General features: G+C 36.6%; 2 protein-coding genes across 2 annotated transcripts; both read left to right on the top strand.

Moving 5' to 3' along the window:
* The first annotated feature begins 3,308 nt into the window (after window positions 1–3,308).
* LOC121977870 (cyclin-dependent kinase inhibitor 5-like) lies at window positions 3,309–8,232 on the top strand. The gene is made up of 3 exons (XM_042530275.1): window positions 3,309–3,830; window positions 7,580–7,717; window positions 7,803–8,232. Exons 1-3 carry the CDS (start codon window positions 3,481–3,483, stop codon window positions 7,873–7,875), a joined length of 561 nt encoding a protein of 186 aa, XP_042386209.1. The 5' UTR covers window positions 3,309–3,480; the 3' UTR covers window positions 7,876–8,232.
* A 307-nt stretch (window positions 8,233–8,539) lies between these two features.
* Window positions 8,540–18,332, top strand: LOC121977857 (galactokinase-like). The gene is made up of 13 exons (XM_042530269.1): window positions 8,540–8,897; window positions 9,016–9,200; window positions 9,290–9,336; window positions 10,772–10,866; window positions 10,962–11,044; window positions 11,469–11,537; window positions 12,577–12,762; window positions 13,603–13,737; window positions 14,650–14,784; window positions 15,409–15,479; window positions 16,339–16,416; window positions 17,259–17,400; window positions 17,978–18,332. The coding sequence occupies exons 1-13, from the start codon at window positions 8,738–8,740 to the stop codon at window positions 18,086–18,088; spliced, it is 1,497 nt and encodes a 498-aa protein (XP_042386203.1). The 5' UTR covers window positions 8,540–8,737; the 3' UTR covers window positions 18,089–18,332.
* Window positions 18,333–18,749: the final 417 nt, after the last annotated feature.

Below are 18,749 nucleotides of genomic sequence, written 5' to 3' on the forward strand. Positions count from 1 at the left end.
CATAATCAATTCTCACAAGGAAAATCTTAGAGAGCAAAGGTGGCATTGGAGGTTGTCCATTCAGATATTTGCGGGCCAATAACACCGCATTCTAATGGAGGTAAAAGATATATAATACTTTTATTGATGATTACAGTCACAAAATATGGATTTATTTGTTGCAAGAAAAATCCAAAGCCTTTATAGCTTTCAAAAATTATAAAGTACTTGTTGAGAAAAAAATTGACAACTCTATTAAAGTTTTGTTTACAGATCGTGGTGGAGAATATAACTCACATGAATTTATAAATTTTTATGAGAATCATGGAATCAAGAGGCAACTTACAACAGCTTATACACCCCAATAGAATGGTGTATGTGAGAAGAACCACACAATTATGAATATAGTGCGAAGTCTTCTGACGACAAGTGGTATTCCTAAAAAAATTTGGCCAGAAGCAGTTAATTGGAGCATCCATATATTGAATAGAAATCCCATATTATCTGTTCAAAATATGACATTGGAGGAAGCTTGGTGTGGAAGTAAATTTACTGTTGATCATTTTCGGATTTTTGGATGTATCGCTTATACTCATATTCTAGATGAAAGGAGAAAGAAGCTAGACAGCAAAGGTGCTAAATGCATTTTTCTTGGTATGACTAATACATCAAAAGATTATAAATTATATAATCTCTGCACTAAGAAAATCATTATATGTCGTGATGTTATTTTTGATGAAAAATATACTTGACCATGAAATCAAAATGACTTTAAAAAAATTATCTGTATATTTTGGTGATGATGAGAAAGTACAATAGCCTATAAAGGATGAGCAACATGAGAAAGTCTCTCAAAATACTCCTATAACATATCAAAGTCAAGTTGAAGCAGAATCACAAAGACCATAATGTGTTCGAAGAAGACTAACATGGATGTCCAATTATGAGGTGACTAAATTCATCGAGGTTATTGGAATTGATCAAGGTGATGACCCTCTTACACATTTTACTTTGTTTTAAAATTGTGGCCCTACTATTTTTGAAGTGACTATTAAAGAATCAAAATGGAGAAAGGCTATGGATGATGAAATTATAGCAATTAAAAAAAAATACATGAGAGTTATATGATCTTCCTAAAGGGCAAAAGACAATTGGTGTAAAGTGGGTTTACAAGACAAAGCTAAATTAACATAGTGAGATTGATAAGTACAAAGCACGTTTGGTGGCAAAGGGTTATAAGCAAGAGTTTGGTGTTGGTTATAAAGAAATTTTTACTCCTGTAACAAGACATAATACAATTAGAGTGGTGATAGCTATGACAGTACAAAATTCATGGTCCATCTTTCAATTAGATGTAAAAATCATCATTCCTCCATGGAGATTTGAAAGAAGAGATATTTATCGATCAACCTTTGGGTTATGTGAAATTTGGTAATGAGCATAAAGTTTATAGATTAAAAAAAACTCTATCTAGATTAAAATAAGCCCCACGAGTTTGATATAATCATATAGAAACTTATTTTTCTGAATGAAGGTTTTCAAAAATGCTCTTATGAACATACTCTTTTTATTAAGATTGATAATTGTGGAAAAATATTGATAGTTTGTTTATATGTAGATGACTTAATTTATACTGGAAATAGTACATTTATATTTTGAGATTTTAAAAAAATCTATGATTAAATAATTTGAAATGTCTGATCTTGGTATAACGCATTATTTCCTTGGTATTGAAGTGGTGTAAGCTTCCGTTAGAATTTGTATTTCTCAAAAAAGATACATGCAAAAATTTTTGGATAGGTTTTAAATGAAATATTGTAATCCTGTTAATACTCCATCTGAATTTGGAGTGAAGTTACATAACAATATTGGAAGAAAGAAAGTTGATGCCACACTTTACAAATAGATTGTGAGGTGTTTAATATATTTGACGATAACAAGACCTGATATTACAATAGCTAGTGGGGTGTTTTTAGTATCAGAAAAATGGATGTTATGTAAGACTAATAAAACTTTTCCTCCTAACTTTGCCCTTGTTAAGCCTCGTAGATCAAAAACAATAACTCCAAGATGATGTAATTATATTTTCTCATGTATAAAATTTTTGCTACCTCTTCTGTCATTAAACCAAGTTTCACTTTTCTACAATTTTTTTTAATTTTTTAAATTTTTAATAAAATTTGTTACGTTGAAAGAATTGAATTAATATATTGGTATTATAGCATCCACTCATATTAGTTATAACACCATTTGAGTGTTATAATACCCATATATTAGCACTCTAATTGATCATTGAAGAGTTGTAAAAGTAAAAAGAGAAGATGTTAGTGGAATGATAAATCTAAGCAAATTGATAACTTGGATAGGCTTTCGGGCTGTTTGGATGGGTTCTGTAGTACTTCTTAATTTATTCTGCTAGCTGAGGTAGAAAAATTCAGTCAACCAAGTTGATCGTTTGCAAATTAATTGTAAAAATGATGCCAGACAAAATATATTTTTTTAAAAAAAATTCTTGCGCTTACTCCAATGGCATGGCCCCTGTGATTGTCGGAGTACTGTCTTAATTTTCCGATTCAAAAGGGCAGAAAAAAAACAAAGAGTCATGTATATCATTATTGCATCAAATCTAATTGACAAGGTAAAAAAACGGCTGCTGCTCACGCGCACCGTGCCCTTCATGCGAAAACAATACATAGGATTCCTTTTCGAAGGGCATGTCATCCTGCATAAGGAGGATCTTCGGAAAAGAAAAGCTGGCACTTTTGCATAGAATTTGTGAACACAGAAACAAAACATAGGGAAGAGTTCAATTGATCTCCTGAAACTTGTATTATTTAATGCGCAGTGGCAGACTGCACCAAGGAAACTCTAATGCAGATGGGTATTGTAATCCATTGCGAAAGTGATGGCCTTTGTTTGTGTTCGTCAGTATCGCGTCGAGGTGACACTCCCACGAGGGAATTAAGTAGGAGTTCACGTGGGGATTATTATGAAAAATACCATTTAGTTTTTTACAGCCTTGATATGAACTTAGTTGGACAGGCAAGCAGACGAAGACCAGCAAACGCAGCTCCACTTGATTCTTCCAAAAATAACTTCCGAAGTGAGGAGATGAGGAAAGAGAAAAGGCCAGAGGGTGCTGGTTCTTGCAGTGAATCTCTCTGCTAATGCTTTTGGTCTTTTGGGAAGAGAATCCAAGGCTTTGGACGTCGAGCCAGTTCTTCCAGCTTTCATAAAATGTATATCCTGAAATCACTGATGAATTGTAAAGTAAAATGATCATCTTCAAGTAAATAAACCTACCACGTATCCAAGTTGAGGAACGAATAGTGCAGTCTTAAAAGCAAGTTTCTCTCTTTTTCTCCCTGAAAAATTACCTTTTGTTTTCCTTTTCAATTCTCCTCTCGCCTACTTTTCCTCCTCCCCATCCCCGGTGGCTTGGACAGAGACGCCACGGGGAGGTCTACGAGGAAAGATAAGCTCTCCGGCGAGGTATCGCTCATGGAGGTTTCCCACCACAGGGCCGCCCACGGGGGTTGTACACGAGACCGGAGCCTAGCGCCCTCCGCCACGGTGGACTCATCGCTGGCTTACCTCGAGCTCCGGAGCCGCCGCCTCTCCAAGCTCCCTCTTCCATCAGCTGACTCACGCGAGATTTCTACTAAATCCCATCGTTCTAAAGCTACTAGCTTGGAGCGAGCTAACCGAAGTCTGAGGAAGGGTTCAGAGTCGATCACCGCCTCCGACAAGCGCGAGGAAGCAGGGGAAGCAACAGAGGCAGAAGTCGATGCGGTGCCGGACTTGGAAGTGTCGTTTGCGGAGAACATTCATAGTGTCCAAGACACTGAAAGGTGAGATTTTGCAGCTTTTTTTTTTTACATATAATATTCAATGATTATCGCCATATATATTTGGTCCATTTAGCATCTTTTAATTGGTTATTTTTAGATGCTCGAAGCGAATACTTTCCTCTGTTCTTCCCTGCATTGTTGTTCATCTTTATTTTTCTCCCTTCACAGCTCCTAGTGCTTTTGGTCGCCAAATTCCTAGAAAGCCGACACCTTTTTTTTACGAGAAACACTTGTTGTCTAGGAAGCACCTTACAGTTTCTTGATGACAACGTGATCTATGGGCATAACTTTCATGCCGAGAGGAGAGGTGAGTTTGTGCTTCGAGGAGCTTTTTCTCATCTACGCCACGGAAAGCTAGCAGTGAGGATTCAGTGTTGCTCTAGCTGAGCGACTGTAGCTCGAAAATAAGTCTGCCCAGAACTGGGCGAATGCGAGATTGTTGCACAGACTGGAGGGCAAATCCCTCACTCCCTCCTCATTGCGAGTGCATGGCGATGGAAAGGTCAAGCGGTACGGGTGAGGGAGTGCTGTCGAAGGCTACGAGTGAGTGTTCGGTGTGGGAGAGAGACGGACGAGCATTTCGTGAGGATTGGAGGCTGTGGGAACAACTGATTTGCTTTCCGCTCCTCTCTCTTCTCCCATCTCTCTTGCAGTAAACATTAGCCTAAAAGAATTTGTGTGAAAAGGCATAGTTGACCCTAAATACAAGAAAATTGCAGGTTGCATTTCTACTTGTATTCGAAAACAGAGCATTAAACTTAGATTTTGCTGTTTCAGAGTCCAAACAATGTTCAGAAAACCAGAAAGAGGTGACACAGGATCCAGTTTTTTCTTCTGCTTCTTCCGTTTTAACTGATTGATTCAGCCAGGTATTATACCGGAATACAGGTTCCTGGTTGAGTAGGCGGGCCCATTCCTGTTCCTCGAACCCAGGTTTCATTCATGTCTGTCCGTCTCATTTGGAGTTTTGTTTATCCGAAACTGAAAGTGAATTAGGACCTTCAGTTTAGTGTACCACCTGAGCTTGCTGTATGTTCCAAAGTTGATAAGGACAACTTAGAGGCTGGATGTGAGGGAAGACGCCAAGGGCATCTCCCATGGAGGTTTTTTCCTGTTTTTTTTTTTGGAAAATCGTATCAAAAAACTGACCACCATTTTTTGAAACTTTGGGCTGGGTTTGAAATATTGAAGCAAGGTTTTTTTGACAAATATATATATATATATATATATATATATATATATATATATATATATATATATATGTTCCTTAGCGTTTTTTTTTCCTATCATTTTTGCCTACCGTTTCTGTCCTGTCGTTTGCCACGGCTAGTTTTGGATGCCTTATCACACATCTTCTCTATCATATTAGGTAATTTTGATTATATACATTGAGAATAAAAAAAATATCCCGTTACTTTGAAAGGTCAGTTTACTCACGACAATTATGGGGTCTCAACAATTTATGCTTGAAGCGGTTGTATTTGCAAACATGCATGTGGATATTACACCTTTTTTTTGAGAATTACAGGGTTACATAATGATATCAATGTGCTTAATAAATCATCATTATTCAATAATGTTCTACAAGGAAATATGCCAGAGGTTTATTTTACAATAAATGACACAATATATAAAAGGGTATGAGGGTTGCGAGTGATTCCAAAGGTAATATGGGTCGACAGTCAAGCTGATGTGGCAAGTTAAAGTCAACGCGAGATAGTAGTCAAAGTTAGGGTGTACGTAGCCGAACGAACCACCTCCAACAGACATATGAGGCTTAGCTCCCTACTTCTTAGGGACAAAACTCCCAACACAAGCCCGAACGACCCTAGAGCTGGCCAGACATATGGGGCTAAGCTCCCCACTTCTCATGCACAAGGCTCCCAACATAAACTTGGGTGACCCTAGAGCTAATCGAACATACAAGGCTCAACTTCCCACTTCTCATGGGCAAAACTCCCAGTATAAACTCGAGCAGCCCTAGAGCCGATCGGACATACTAGGCTCAGCTCCTCACTCTCATGGGCAAGACTCCGAGCATAAACTCAGACGACCCTTGAGCCGGCTGGACATACGGGGCATGACTCCCCATTTCTCATGGGCAGGACTCCTACCATAAAATCGGGCGGCCCTAGAGCCGCCTGAACATACAGGTCTCAGCTCCCCATTTCTCATGGGCAAGACTTCCAGTATAAACTTGGGTGGTCTTAGAGTCGATCGGACATACGAGGCTCAGCTTCCTACTCTCATGGGCAAGGCTTCCAGCATAAACCGGGACGACCCTACAGCCAGTTGGGCATACGGGACACAACTCTCCACTTCTCATAGGCACGACTCACAGCATAAACCCTGGGTGGCCCTAGATCCGACCAGACCTTTGAGGCTTAGGATCTCTACTTCTCATGTGTATAACTCCTACCATAAACCCGGACGACCCTAGATCCGACCAGATCTAGGAGGCTTAGTTCCCCACTTCTCATGGGCACGACTCCGAGCATGAACCCGGACAGACACATCACCTATCGGGCTCCCTCTTGGAGACAGCATTGTCAGAAAATTACAACAACCTGTCAGAGAATAGTGGCAGCTCACTAAACAATATTCCATTACTTTGACATATACCCACAATGAAACCTTCTTTCACTTAGGGAAAGGTTGTTATACATCCTCGATCACCTAACATATTCTGACATTGGATATTTTCTATCACCTCATTATTGCGGAGGTTATTAGAGATGGTATAAAAAGGGTTCTCTCCATTGGCCAAGTATGCACACATACGCACGCATCTACACTACTGTTCATCTTTTTTCCATATTGTTCGCCAGACTACTATTCTGACTTAGCGTCAGAGTACCTGCGCCAAGAGCCCCTCATTGGTTCTCGTTCTAACGCCCCTGTTTGTTCTCTCCGTGGTGTGTCTAGATCCATGGTTTCTAGATCTCGATCCCTCTTCTATCAACATTCCAGCCACCTCACCGGTCGTTCATCTACTCAACTTCTGGACGAGATTAGGGTACTATTTAATTTATGAGATTTACACAAAATAGACTACTTTTGCCCAGAGTTTTCCATACCCATAGGATTCCAAGAGAAAGACATTTAAGCAAAGATAAGAAACTGTAAGAAAGGACGTCGAGTGAGTATTTAGGGTGTTCCAATCTTGTTGGGCAATGATAAAAAGTCCAAGACGATTTTAGTACAAGAAGAACTTGAAGAATATTATATATATGTATATTATTTTGCACAATATGATTATTGAAGATGAGGAGATGTATATTTAATTAGTCAAATGATGAAGAAGATTCTCCAACAGAGATATTTTAGGATTTTATCCAAGAGTTTAAAAAATATTTTTGGAGAAACTGCGAGGTACTTGATAATTAAGTATATCATCAGCTTCGCGCGAGCCGACTTGATTAAATATATTTGGACACGCTAGTGCAATTAGTAAAAAAAAATTCATTTTTATAAATTATTTATAATAATTTATTATTTAATGTTGTATTTCTTTTAAAATTTATAATTTTTCAATGTTACCTTTTAACAAATTATGTGATATACGAGTAGTCTATTAACAAATAATTGAGATTTTTTTATATTTAAAATATGTGAATTATTAAGTGCGAGACTTATAAAAAAAAATGTTATAGGAAGATTTTTCTAGGTAAGAGAATAGCGAGATTTTTTAGTAAGGATGTGGCACGTAAAAAAATATAAAATCTAACTTTGGTGTTTTTCCATTGAAGATGCTATCACAATGATGGGGACCAAAGACCTACCACTTCAGCTTTGCATACCGTGTGCCAGCGCTTTCCGACGCAGCAAGACATGGACGAGTTCTTTGCTAACATTGAGCAGCATCACCAACGAAATCTAAAAGAGAAGTATATATGATTCTCCTCTTCACTGATTTTAGTATCTCAACGCCATTCTGTAGACCTTTATTGTCTTCATCATACGATATTCCAGGTACAATTTTGACTTTGTTAATGAGAACCCGCTCCCTGGCCGGTACGAGTGGGCGAGACCCGACTGCTTTTAGTTATCGGATCTTCTTCACTGCCGCTTTTTCTGGAACTCAGATAACTGTCTGATGTTGTTCCACTTCCAGTCTTCTTTGTTTGATTCGATGATCGATTGAAGTTCGCTTGTTCAATCTGAAGGTATGCATGCATCTTATAGAGCTGGCGAAACATGTTGGAAAAAGATTTGGTCAGCATGAGAACATGTTGTGTGTTGAATGCTCATGTTGAATCTCTGTTAATCGATCCCTGTTTTGTCATTGGAATGTTTGGATCGATTGGAGTGTGATACTGTCGCGCCATCAGTTGCTAGAGATGAAGAAATCGCTCGCAGTGCAGAAGAAATCTACAGGAGAAATACCGACGATCAGAAAAACAAAGGTAAAACATCTCGTTTGATACTTTTTGTAAGAAGATAAAAATAAAAATTAAGTATTTTTTTCAAGGACTAAAATAAAATCCTACTCTCCCATTTAATCATTGAAGGTGCTATTTTTAAAATTTCACGAGATTACGATCGGGAAACTTCCCAATCAGATGTTTTGATCTATGGCAATAATAATAAATGATATTAATTTTTGAAGACAATGAATAAATATGTCCTTATCCTTTCGCTTCCAGTCGTTGTTTATTGTTTATCATTATTAATTCTTATTATTATGAGATCTTACGTCCGCATTACGGGCGAACGGGAACGGGAAAGCCCGGAGGTTTTTCTGACTACGCCCGTGAGTGTCGTGTTTTATGCGGTCTGTTGAGGATAGAATGTAACAGCTGTCACATATTCGCTGCAAAGAACGGCTAATTAAATACAGTCCATCGTCGGAGCAGATTACTGTGAAAGCGAGAAACTTCATCCCCAGCCGTCGCTTTTGATCAATCATGGCGCACGAGGATCTTCCAATCGCTTTCTACTCGTCTCTGGACCCTGTCTATGGCGATGGGTCACTGCTCGAGGAGGCGCAGATCCGGTTCCAGACCGTCAAGGCGAAGTTCGTCGAGCTCTTCGGCCGTGAGCCACAACTCTACGCTCGATCACCAGGTGACGTTGTTGTTTGTCGCGGATTCTTTGACCGTCAGTTGGCGATGATGATTCCGATTCAAGGGGGAGTTTATTAATCTGTATTGTTTATCGTTATTGCTTCATGTTTCTTCTGTAGGTAGGGTTAATTTAATCGGCGAGCACATCGATTATGAGGGTTATTCGGTGCTTCCGATGGCTATTCGGCAAGATACGATCGTGGCCATTGGGAAGCGTGATGCCGGCGAGTCGAGCAAAGAGGTTAGGATTGGGAACGTGAACCCGAAGTACTCTGTGTGTACTTACCCTGCTGATCCTCATCAGGTATTCGTCCTTTCTTTGGATGACATTATCCTATACTGGTGATTATCATGTGGAAGATGAACAAGGGTTTTCTTATTCCTTATAACCAGGAAGTTGATTTGAAGAATCACAAATGGGGCCATTATTTTATCTGTGGGTAAGAAATTACTCCTACTACTATAGTTGGAGGACACCTGCCGCCATATGTCATTGCATCGTGTTAATACTTGTCCTTTTTTGAAAATAATACTTGATCGTTTACTAAATTTCCTTTAACATACTATTTCTGTTGAAATTCGTGATTGATTGGTTAACATGATTGAATTTAGAACTTAGTTAAAAGAGGAAATGGAACTCTATGTTATAAGAGGGCCCTAGTTCCTGACCGTTGGCCTAAATCAGCCTGAACTAATTTCTGTTTGCCTGGACAGCATGGACGCACGTTACCACGCTAAATCACCTTTCCCATTTTTTTTTTTTTGTTTTAAATCGAAGACAAAAGAACATAATGGTCATCTGGGTATATAATTTTCAAACACGATATTTTTTTTTAAAAAAATAAAAATTGCTAAAAGTTCTGTACAAATACCCCACCTCTGAACCACTCTGCCTCGTTCTCATCCAATTCCAATTTTTATTTCCAACCTGTCACTCACTATTATTGTAAAGAGAAGCACATAAAATTCTACTTTTGTAGTAGAACTCCTCACTTGCTATTATTGGAAAGAAGAATACATAATTCTATTATCTAGTTTCTACAGTATGAACTGTAGCATTAAGAACTTTCATATTATGATTTATTTTAACATTAATTTTTTTTTCATATATTATTTTTAAAATTAGTTTCAGTGTTTTCTAATGGTTCAATTAGGACATTGATAAGAGTAAAGGAAAAACATCAAGATAGTGAAATTCACTTGCATTATAAGCAGACGAGGCTGTAGGTGTTGTGTTTCCCCCCAAAATAGTCAACACCTCAGTTCACTAGCATGTGCTAATTGCAGGGGTAGGGATGGACGTTACCTGCTTATAGCTTCAAGTGCTGCAAATACTCATATACAAAAGGGCATGTATATCGTGGGGGCACCCATACTCTTCCAAAGCCTTCTGGTTGCAAAGACATGATTAAGTTGAACTCACAAGTCACGATATTATAATTGTTAAAAATGAACTGTTTTTTGTACAATCCCATCTATGATTCTATTAAGTTACTACTGCATTCTACTCATTTCACTTGTAGACGATTATTCCCCATGGTTACTAAGCCTTCCTCTTAAACCAACTACTAATATGTATGAACTTACCTATATATAGCTTAGACAAACATGATGTGATGACAATGAACACTCAAGAAATAATATGGTCATTTTGCTTTTCATCAAATAATTTGTTGGTTTGATTGAACATGCTATCATTGTTTCTCTCCCTTGCATGACAAAACATGTTAAATAACTACCATTTCTTATTCACTATTTACAATGCATCAACCATTTCTTATTCACTATTTACAATGTATCAACCATTTCTTTATTTAAAATGTGACATATTTTTGTTATTTTTACTAAGACTTAATAAAATCCCTCGACTTTCAGATACAAAGGCATATATGACTATGCTAAATCTAAAGGAACAGACTTTGGTCTACCCTTTGGCCTTGATGCAGTTGTTGATGGGACTGTGCCAACAGGTGCCACCCTCGTCAATTTCTTGATTTATTAATTTTTTGGTATAGTTCCTATGAGCATTCTATAGCATTGAAAAATACTTATCAATCTCATGTAGGGTCTGGTCTTTCCAGCTCTGCTGCTTTGGTCTGTTCAGCAACGATTGCTATAATGGCTGTTCTTGATAATAATTTCCCAAAGGTATTTTGTTAATTGCTGAAATTGCATGAGTCTGAAGTTTGATTCTTTGGGTGCTGTATACTGCAGAATTGTAGAATCTACATAGGTTTGCATCTATAAATTTTGTTAGCTTTCATTGTTCTTATGACAATTGAAACATCATCATCTTTTGTTGCATTAACTTACAAATGATGGTATAACTGTGCTCAAAATTTGAACTTCAATAAAGAATTTTGCTTTCTTAATATATTTAGGTAACCAAAAATCTGTAAGTTTTTTTAAGTCAGTAATTGTGAAAGAATACTTTATTAATCCATTTTTCCATCTTCTTTGATGATTAAGCTTGAATTAATGCATCATATTATAGTTCAAAATATATGTTGTGGGCGAGAGAGTTACAGTAAACTTGTATTTTATTCCCATTTATCTTATATATATTTTGCAGAAAGAAATTGCTCAACTTACATGTGAATGTGAACGGTACATTGGAACACAATCTGGTGGTATGGATCAGGTAAATTGTCTGCTGCTATTTACATTCTGCATCTAATATTGCTATTGTAGTAATACACTTCCTCTGAAGGAGAGTTTTGTATGGTATAAAATGTCAATTTTCTGTTTTACAATCATAAATTTAAATAACATGTCAAATCTTCTTATTTTGATTTTTGTGCTTGATTTAACACTCATGCCACCTTGGTATATCACTTATTACAGTAGGTCAATATCAATAATATGCCTACTGTTTCCATCTTGCCAAAACCATCAGAATCCCAAACACATTTTCAGTCATAATTCTGTGAGATTCTATAGTGTTGTATATCAACTTGGGTGACTTAGATTGGTGATAGAACTGAAATAAGGGAGTAGGGAACTGGTGAATTTTGTTTTGCAGTATTAGGCTATCCTTTGGCCTACATTAGTATCATCTATCCATATCTATATTCTCTCCAATTTGCTTTAAGAATTGGACTATGTCTGGGTTTACTTCTAGCCATTGGTCAGCTAGGATTTGAAACTAACCCAGTGTAAATGAGTCCAATTAATTTCGCAATGGCTTATCCACCATTTCCACCTCCTACCTCTTGGGAGGTGGGTACCCAGGTTTGTTTTATGGTGATGGAGTGATATTTGGAGGAATTTGGATTGCCAAGATGTTTCTCACTTTTCAAGGGACAACAATTTATTGCCTAGGCCTAGCATAGAGGCGAGATAGTAAACGGTGGTAGTTCTCAAGTGCAAAGCTTCTATCTGCTTGAATTTTCTTCCATAAAGAGAGATAGACTTACCTTGGAGAAGCGTACTTCTAAAACAAAGGGTGATTGGGGATTTGTAGATCTTTAATTTTATTTTCACATTTTTTGCTATGAGAATATTTCATACTCTTTCTTCCCCCGTCCAACTTATACAAAACTCACATGTTTTTTGTCTTCCATCAAAACTGCAGCATGGAATGATATTCAACCTTGTTCTTTTTAACTGGATTTACCATTTTGTAACTTGTTTATCTAATGTCGCAGCAATTTAGTCTATCATTTAATCTATTGTGGCAGGCGATATCCGTCATGGCAAAAACTGGATTTGCTGAGTTGATAGATTTTAATCCTATACGTGCTACTGATGTGAAATTACCAGATGGTGGAACTTTTGTAATTGCACATTCTCTTGCGGAATCTCAGAAAGCTGTGACAGCTGCAACAAACTACAACAATCGTGTTGTAGAATGTCGCTTGGCAGCGGTGTGTTTATTTTTGTTTCTCATTTTGTATACTAATCTGTCTGTTCATTTCACCATCTTTATGTTGATTCATTTTGTGGAACTGGGATCTGTTTTCATCTGACTTTCATGCCTCAAATACTTGGTGCTGATCTGATGGTTTGTTGTAATTTTATCTGTGAAGCAACAGAGTATCCAAGCAATCAAACACTGAGAAAATTCTGATGCTCCATGTAACATGAAAATTAACATAAATTAAGTTGCCTAATATCTTTGCTGTTGCATTCCATTCTGTGTTGTAATCTTATGTATTAGCTTGAACTTGAGCAATTTTTGATGCTCTATGTAACATGAAAATAAACTTAGCATTAGATGCCTAATATCTTTGCATGTGCATTTTATTATGCAGTGCAAATCTTATGTATTAGCATAATTTGCTGCTGCTTAACTGTAAGTGTTTCCCAGGATTTATTGAGCCGAGTAGAGAGAGAGACTTGAATGTATTTGATGACTGTGGTTGCATTTCATATACTTCACCAATTTAGGATGCTAAATTTCACTATCCTTGGATTTGAATAATCTAAACTTGGTTTGATAACTACTACTTTAGTGGTGAAGATTGAAATTACAAGTTCAGACATGCACAAGTTACAAGTTTATGATATTGGTATAAGAAGATAAATTATTTCCACTATTTTTCTCCGAAATTAAATTTTGTTTTTGTTATGAATCAGATCAAAAGATCAAGAACTATATATTTAAGTTTCATGATTGTTTACCGTCAAATGATTTTAATCTCCATTTTTGTTGTTAGGCTTTGTTTTAAATCCGAACCTCACCTGCTTGTATTGATCTTGTATAGATTGTCCTTGCCATAAAGTTAGGGATGGCTGCAAATGATGCCATCTCCAAAGTGAAAACACTGTCCGATGTTGAGGGGCTATGTGTATCCTTTGCTGGTAAACATGGATCTTCAGATCCTTGTTTTGCTGTTAAGGTTGATTCTGGCTCATATGATCTCTATTGTTTACTTCTCTTGTTTATGTTTAGCATGCTTGGATTCTCCCTTGTAATGGTTTTAAGTTTTAACTGTTGTTCTTGGAATCAACAAATGCTAGTCTTGTAATTTATAGTCATGCTATTGCTCCAAACAGCTACACCAATCCTTTATTAGTTTAGCAAATTTACAAAAGAATTTCTAATATTATTTGAATACTGATATATAAGTATCTATATGGGTATACTTACATCACTGTCATGGTATTGCTAATTAGTAAGTGGTAGCTATGCTTCATACTTCATGACTCTAGGGATTTTCCAGTTTATATTGATACTAGGTGCCCTCCTGACTTAAGTACTCTTCATCCTGGTTCAAGAAAAGAATCAAGTAAATTTAAGGTTAAATGGATTAAAGATTTAATTGGTGATACTGCTTTTTCTGTAGTATGCTAATGAGCATGTAACATAACTAGGCCTGGAGTATGTGATAGTGGGTAATACATTTGCTAGGACATAGTTGTTGTAATGCCAAGATAAGGCATATAGCATTGTATTTTGCTAATATGTTAGAATATATTGAATTGAGTTTTTTGGATCCCTATTGTCATCCCTCCTCTTCTCTTCTCTCCTCTCCTGTCCTCATCTCCTCTCCTCTCCTCTCCCTTCCCCTCTTTTCTCTTTTCCTCATCCATATATCTAATGCTACATCAAACCTATATTTATAGAAATTTGAAATTATTATTTCTTTTTGCCCTCCTCTCTTCTCTTCTCTGCTCCCCCTTTGAAATTTTATTTATCAGTGCTGTGTCACACACATATAAAGATGATTTTGATGCTATATTCTTTGTTTGGTGTAGCATATATTTTCTAAGTTTATTACTTATTTGTTCATATACTTTCCATTAAACAGGCACACTTGAAGGAGGAGCCTTACACAGCAGAAGATATTGAGAAGATCATAGGAGCGAATCTTACATCCATTTTTGCAAACTCACTGTCATCACTAGATGTCCTAAAGGCTGCTCAACATTTTAAGATTTTTCAGGTTGCTTTATACTGTCGTTTTAGTTTTCACGCTTATAATTCTATTATAGCAAAAGGTGATTACTCTCACCCTAGGCACCCCTCACAGCCACCATAGATTGTTAAGGAGAGCTGAGTATATTTGCAGTTCTTGGAATATCTCTTTATGCTCTGTGTTGTATCTATTTTAGCACTCACTTGGATGGTAGGATTCACACATGAGCCTGTCTTGACTGGACTTGTGGCCTTGGTTGTAACCTTTGCCGAGATGCTCTGATTTGACAAATTCCTTGTGGAATCAGCTGAGTTCAAGTAATTCACTGTTAGATTTTTGATGTACACTAATAAAATCCTGCATGCAGAGAATGTGGAATGGAAGCTGTTTCATCACCACAAATACTTGTGTCCTTCACCTTCAGGGGTTTGAAAAGTAAAAGATCTCAAATTTAGGAGAGAGAATAGACCCATAGCTCTATATGACGTTAATAAAGATGAAACTGTATTCTTTTGATTTCAAGCGAACAATACTGGTTCAACTCTTTTGTGACATAAATTGTGTATATCCAGTCACTTTTGTGATTAAATATCTGCTATACATATATATTTCTGTTGATGTCTGAGACATTTCTTTCATTATATTGTCAAGCGTGCTTCACATGTTTACTCGGAAGCGAAGCGTGTCTATTCATTTAGAGATGTTGTCTTGTCAAAGCTCAGGTCAGTACTACAAAACTCTGCTTATAACTTCATCTTCATTTACCACGTCCTTTTCTGTTATCGCTTTTCATAACCATTTGGAAACTGTTTTTATGTGTGAAATTTGTAGAGTTCTTTGTTTTCTACTATTTTCCAATTATATCTTCCCTTTGACAGTCCCATCCCGTAAACTGTTGTGATTCCCCTTCCTGTATAACTATTCCAGTATGTTATTGCATCTGATAATCCAAATAAGTTGAATGCTTAATTTTTTTTTCTTCTTATGGCAGGGTAATTGCCAATAGTTACAATATACAATTTACTCTTAATAATTTTTTTTGGCCACTTCACTTTATTTTTCTGGACTTCTATCTCATTTCATGCAAGCAATTATGACTCAATCTCAAAGAAGCAAAATTTAATCATATTGTGGGTATGGCATCTAGGGTTGGCTAATATGTTACTCTAGGTCTACACATGGGAATCAACTTACCCTTTTTAATATGAAACTCTAAGCAATCTATGGTCGTCAATTGAGCCTTGGCGTAGATCTTCACTCTTGATGACTAATTTGTATCTGAGTATCTGTAGTCCCAAATGTGTATAAGGATCACATCAGTGATGTTGTGGGCCTAGAATAATCTGGATTGTCAATCGTGAATCCAGAGCCAGCAACAACTTGATATTTAGGCCCTGCATCAAATTAGCATTTGATAGTGTTCTATTTCATTGTCAAGAAATTAAAGTTTTGGTGTTTATCAAGTCATTCTATTTATATTGTGATGGTTCTTCTGATAAAAGAAGTTGCAAATTCCAGCCATGATTAGAATTCTTTGCAGTTAATCTTTTTAGTTGATACCTCAGCTTGTCTTATTTTCAGTGATGATGATAAGCTTAAGAAGCTTGGTGAACTAATGAATGAGAGCCACAGTAGCTGCAGTGTATTGTATGAGTGCAGGTAGGAGATTAGTCTTTTTTTGCATGCTTGTCCTAATTCACTGCTTTTATATGCTTGTTGAATTGTCTTTGAAGTATTATGACCAATCATTTATTAATTCAGAAGTCAAATCTCGCCTTGATTCCCCTACAAGGATGAGAGGAGTGAATGAGTCGAAAGAAATATGGAGGGAGAGGCGGAAGAAATTTCCTTATTTATGCATCCTTGGGATGAAACCAAAGTAGAAGTCTTTTCCTCCATTTAGTTATTTTTTGAGTGAAAGAAAGAGGGAAGTTTCTTTATTTTCTCAAATTAAAAAATTTCAAAAACCTTTAAAAATTAATAAGTAGATGGACTTTTTTTTATAAAAAAAATATGAAATTGTCAGTCTGAAATTGACGTGAATTTTTGTCCTATTTGGGTGATGGAGGAATAGTTTCCTGTCTTTCTCCTAAGAAAACAAAGAGTATGTTGGGCTTCAACCGCTCTTTCCCTCACACTGTTAATCTTCCCACTTCTTTACCTAATAGGAAACACAGGCTAAAAGTGCGTGCTTTGAACACACTTTTAGCCTTAACTTGCTGCTCTGCACCATAGAAGATTGCACTCATTTGTGTGGATTTACTGGTCTGGATTGTGTACTATAATGTATATGTGAGAACTCATTTGCAGGATCATAACTTATTGTTGACCCAATAGTCCAATACATCAAGAATATGAAACTTCAATTAGTTTTATACATATTCAGTTTTTTTTTGTCATTAATGTATCATTGCTTTTTGCATTTAGGTTGTTAGTGAGAATTTTCTCACGCTCAATGTAAAATATATTAAATGACCATGACTGAATGACATTTCAATCAGCTGCCCGGAGTTGGAAGAACTTGTAAAGATTTGTAGAGATAATGGAGCACTTGGAGCAAGGCTTACAGGTGCTGGTTGGGGTGGCTGTGCAGTTGCTCTGGTGAAGGAAAGTATCGTTCCTCAGTTCATTCAAAATGTGAAGGTGAGTTTTTTTTCAAAAAAAAAAAGGGAAAAGGGAAAAAGCATATGCTTCATTCATGCACTACTAGAAAAAAAATTTATGTTTTTATTTCTCCGCAATGTCCCAAGAAAATCCCTCTACAAGGTCATTCCTATTTTTATACTTGAGGCTTTGTTATCAAACTCTCATACCTTTCACTAGCAAGATATAATATGTATCTTTCTGAAACAACTGTAATTTGTTTATCTCATAGAAGAGAAAATGACCATCTTTCGTAAGGGTATCAATTTTGTGCATGGGCCATATAGAACACGCCTATGCTTGCATATTCCTGTCATATGGAAGTTCTACTGTTTGAGTTTCTATCCTCTGCATCTTGTTTCATCTTGTACTGATCATCCAATTTCTAGCCCCTCGGTTGATTATAGTTTGTGCTAAATGTTGGGCAGCTGCTTCTGAGGGTAATCCAATATTTTACCGTTGTAGATTTTTCCTCTGGATTGCTTTGTTATCGAGCTTTCGATGTTCTTATTACTGGCCAACATATATCTTTTAACATGGATTACTTTAATTTTAGCAATCATATGTTGTTGTGCAGGAGTCATTTTACAAGTCGAGGATTGAGAAAGGAGTCATCAGAAAGGATGACATCGGTCTTTATCTGTTTGCATCAAAGCCGTCAAGTGGTGCAGCGATTTTGAAGTTCTAGGTTTTCTTCGATTGCTTGTCTCTAGTAATTTTATGCTACCAGTGAAGGCCTAATTGTTATTGATTTTATGCTAGTTTCCAATTTGTTACAATAAGTTCTATTGACAATCCTGTATAAGCCTTAAGAAACTGGAAATTTTCCTTTCCTCAAGAAATACCAGACGGATAACACATTCCGTATTGGATTAGTTTCATGATGTTTCCATCCATCAAGACAATCTGATCTCCAAATCAGTTTTTGATCACTTTTAGTGTTTTATCATGTTTGATTGAAATGGAGACTTCATCATCTTTATTAATTGGGTAGCTATAGTTTCAGTTTCATTCTGTAGAAAAGCTTTGCCATCAATTGATTTATTATCTATTGATTATTGATGAAAGTTGGATTAACAAATTTGACTAGAATTTGTCTTGAGCACATCTATCTTTGAGCAAGGATTAGAGATCCTTATGTAGCTTCGGAGTCTGCAAAATTTTTCCCTGGACCAAGTTGATCAGCGGAACTCATGGATTGAAATCTCAACTTAAATCATGACAAACAAAAAAAAAATTGTGATAAATTTTTTTGACGAAAAGGCATAGTGAGAGTCACTAGACTCATTAATCAAACTGAGGTTCTACGCTGGTGACTGAAAAGTCGGAAGTGTTAAGTATTTGGTCAA

Source organism: Zingiber officinale, chromosome 1B (genome assembly GCF_018446385.1).
Source record: "Zingiber officinale cultivar Zhangliang chromosome 1B, Zo_v1.1, whole genome shotgun sequence".
In the NCBI taxonomy this organism is placed as follows: Eukaryota; Viridiplantae; Streptophyta; class Magnoliopsida; order Zingiberales; family Zingiberaceae; genus Zingiber; species Zingiber officinale.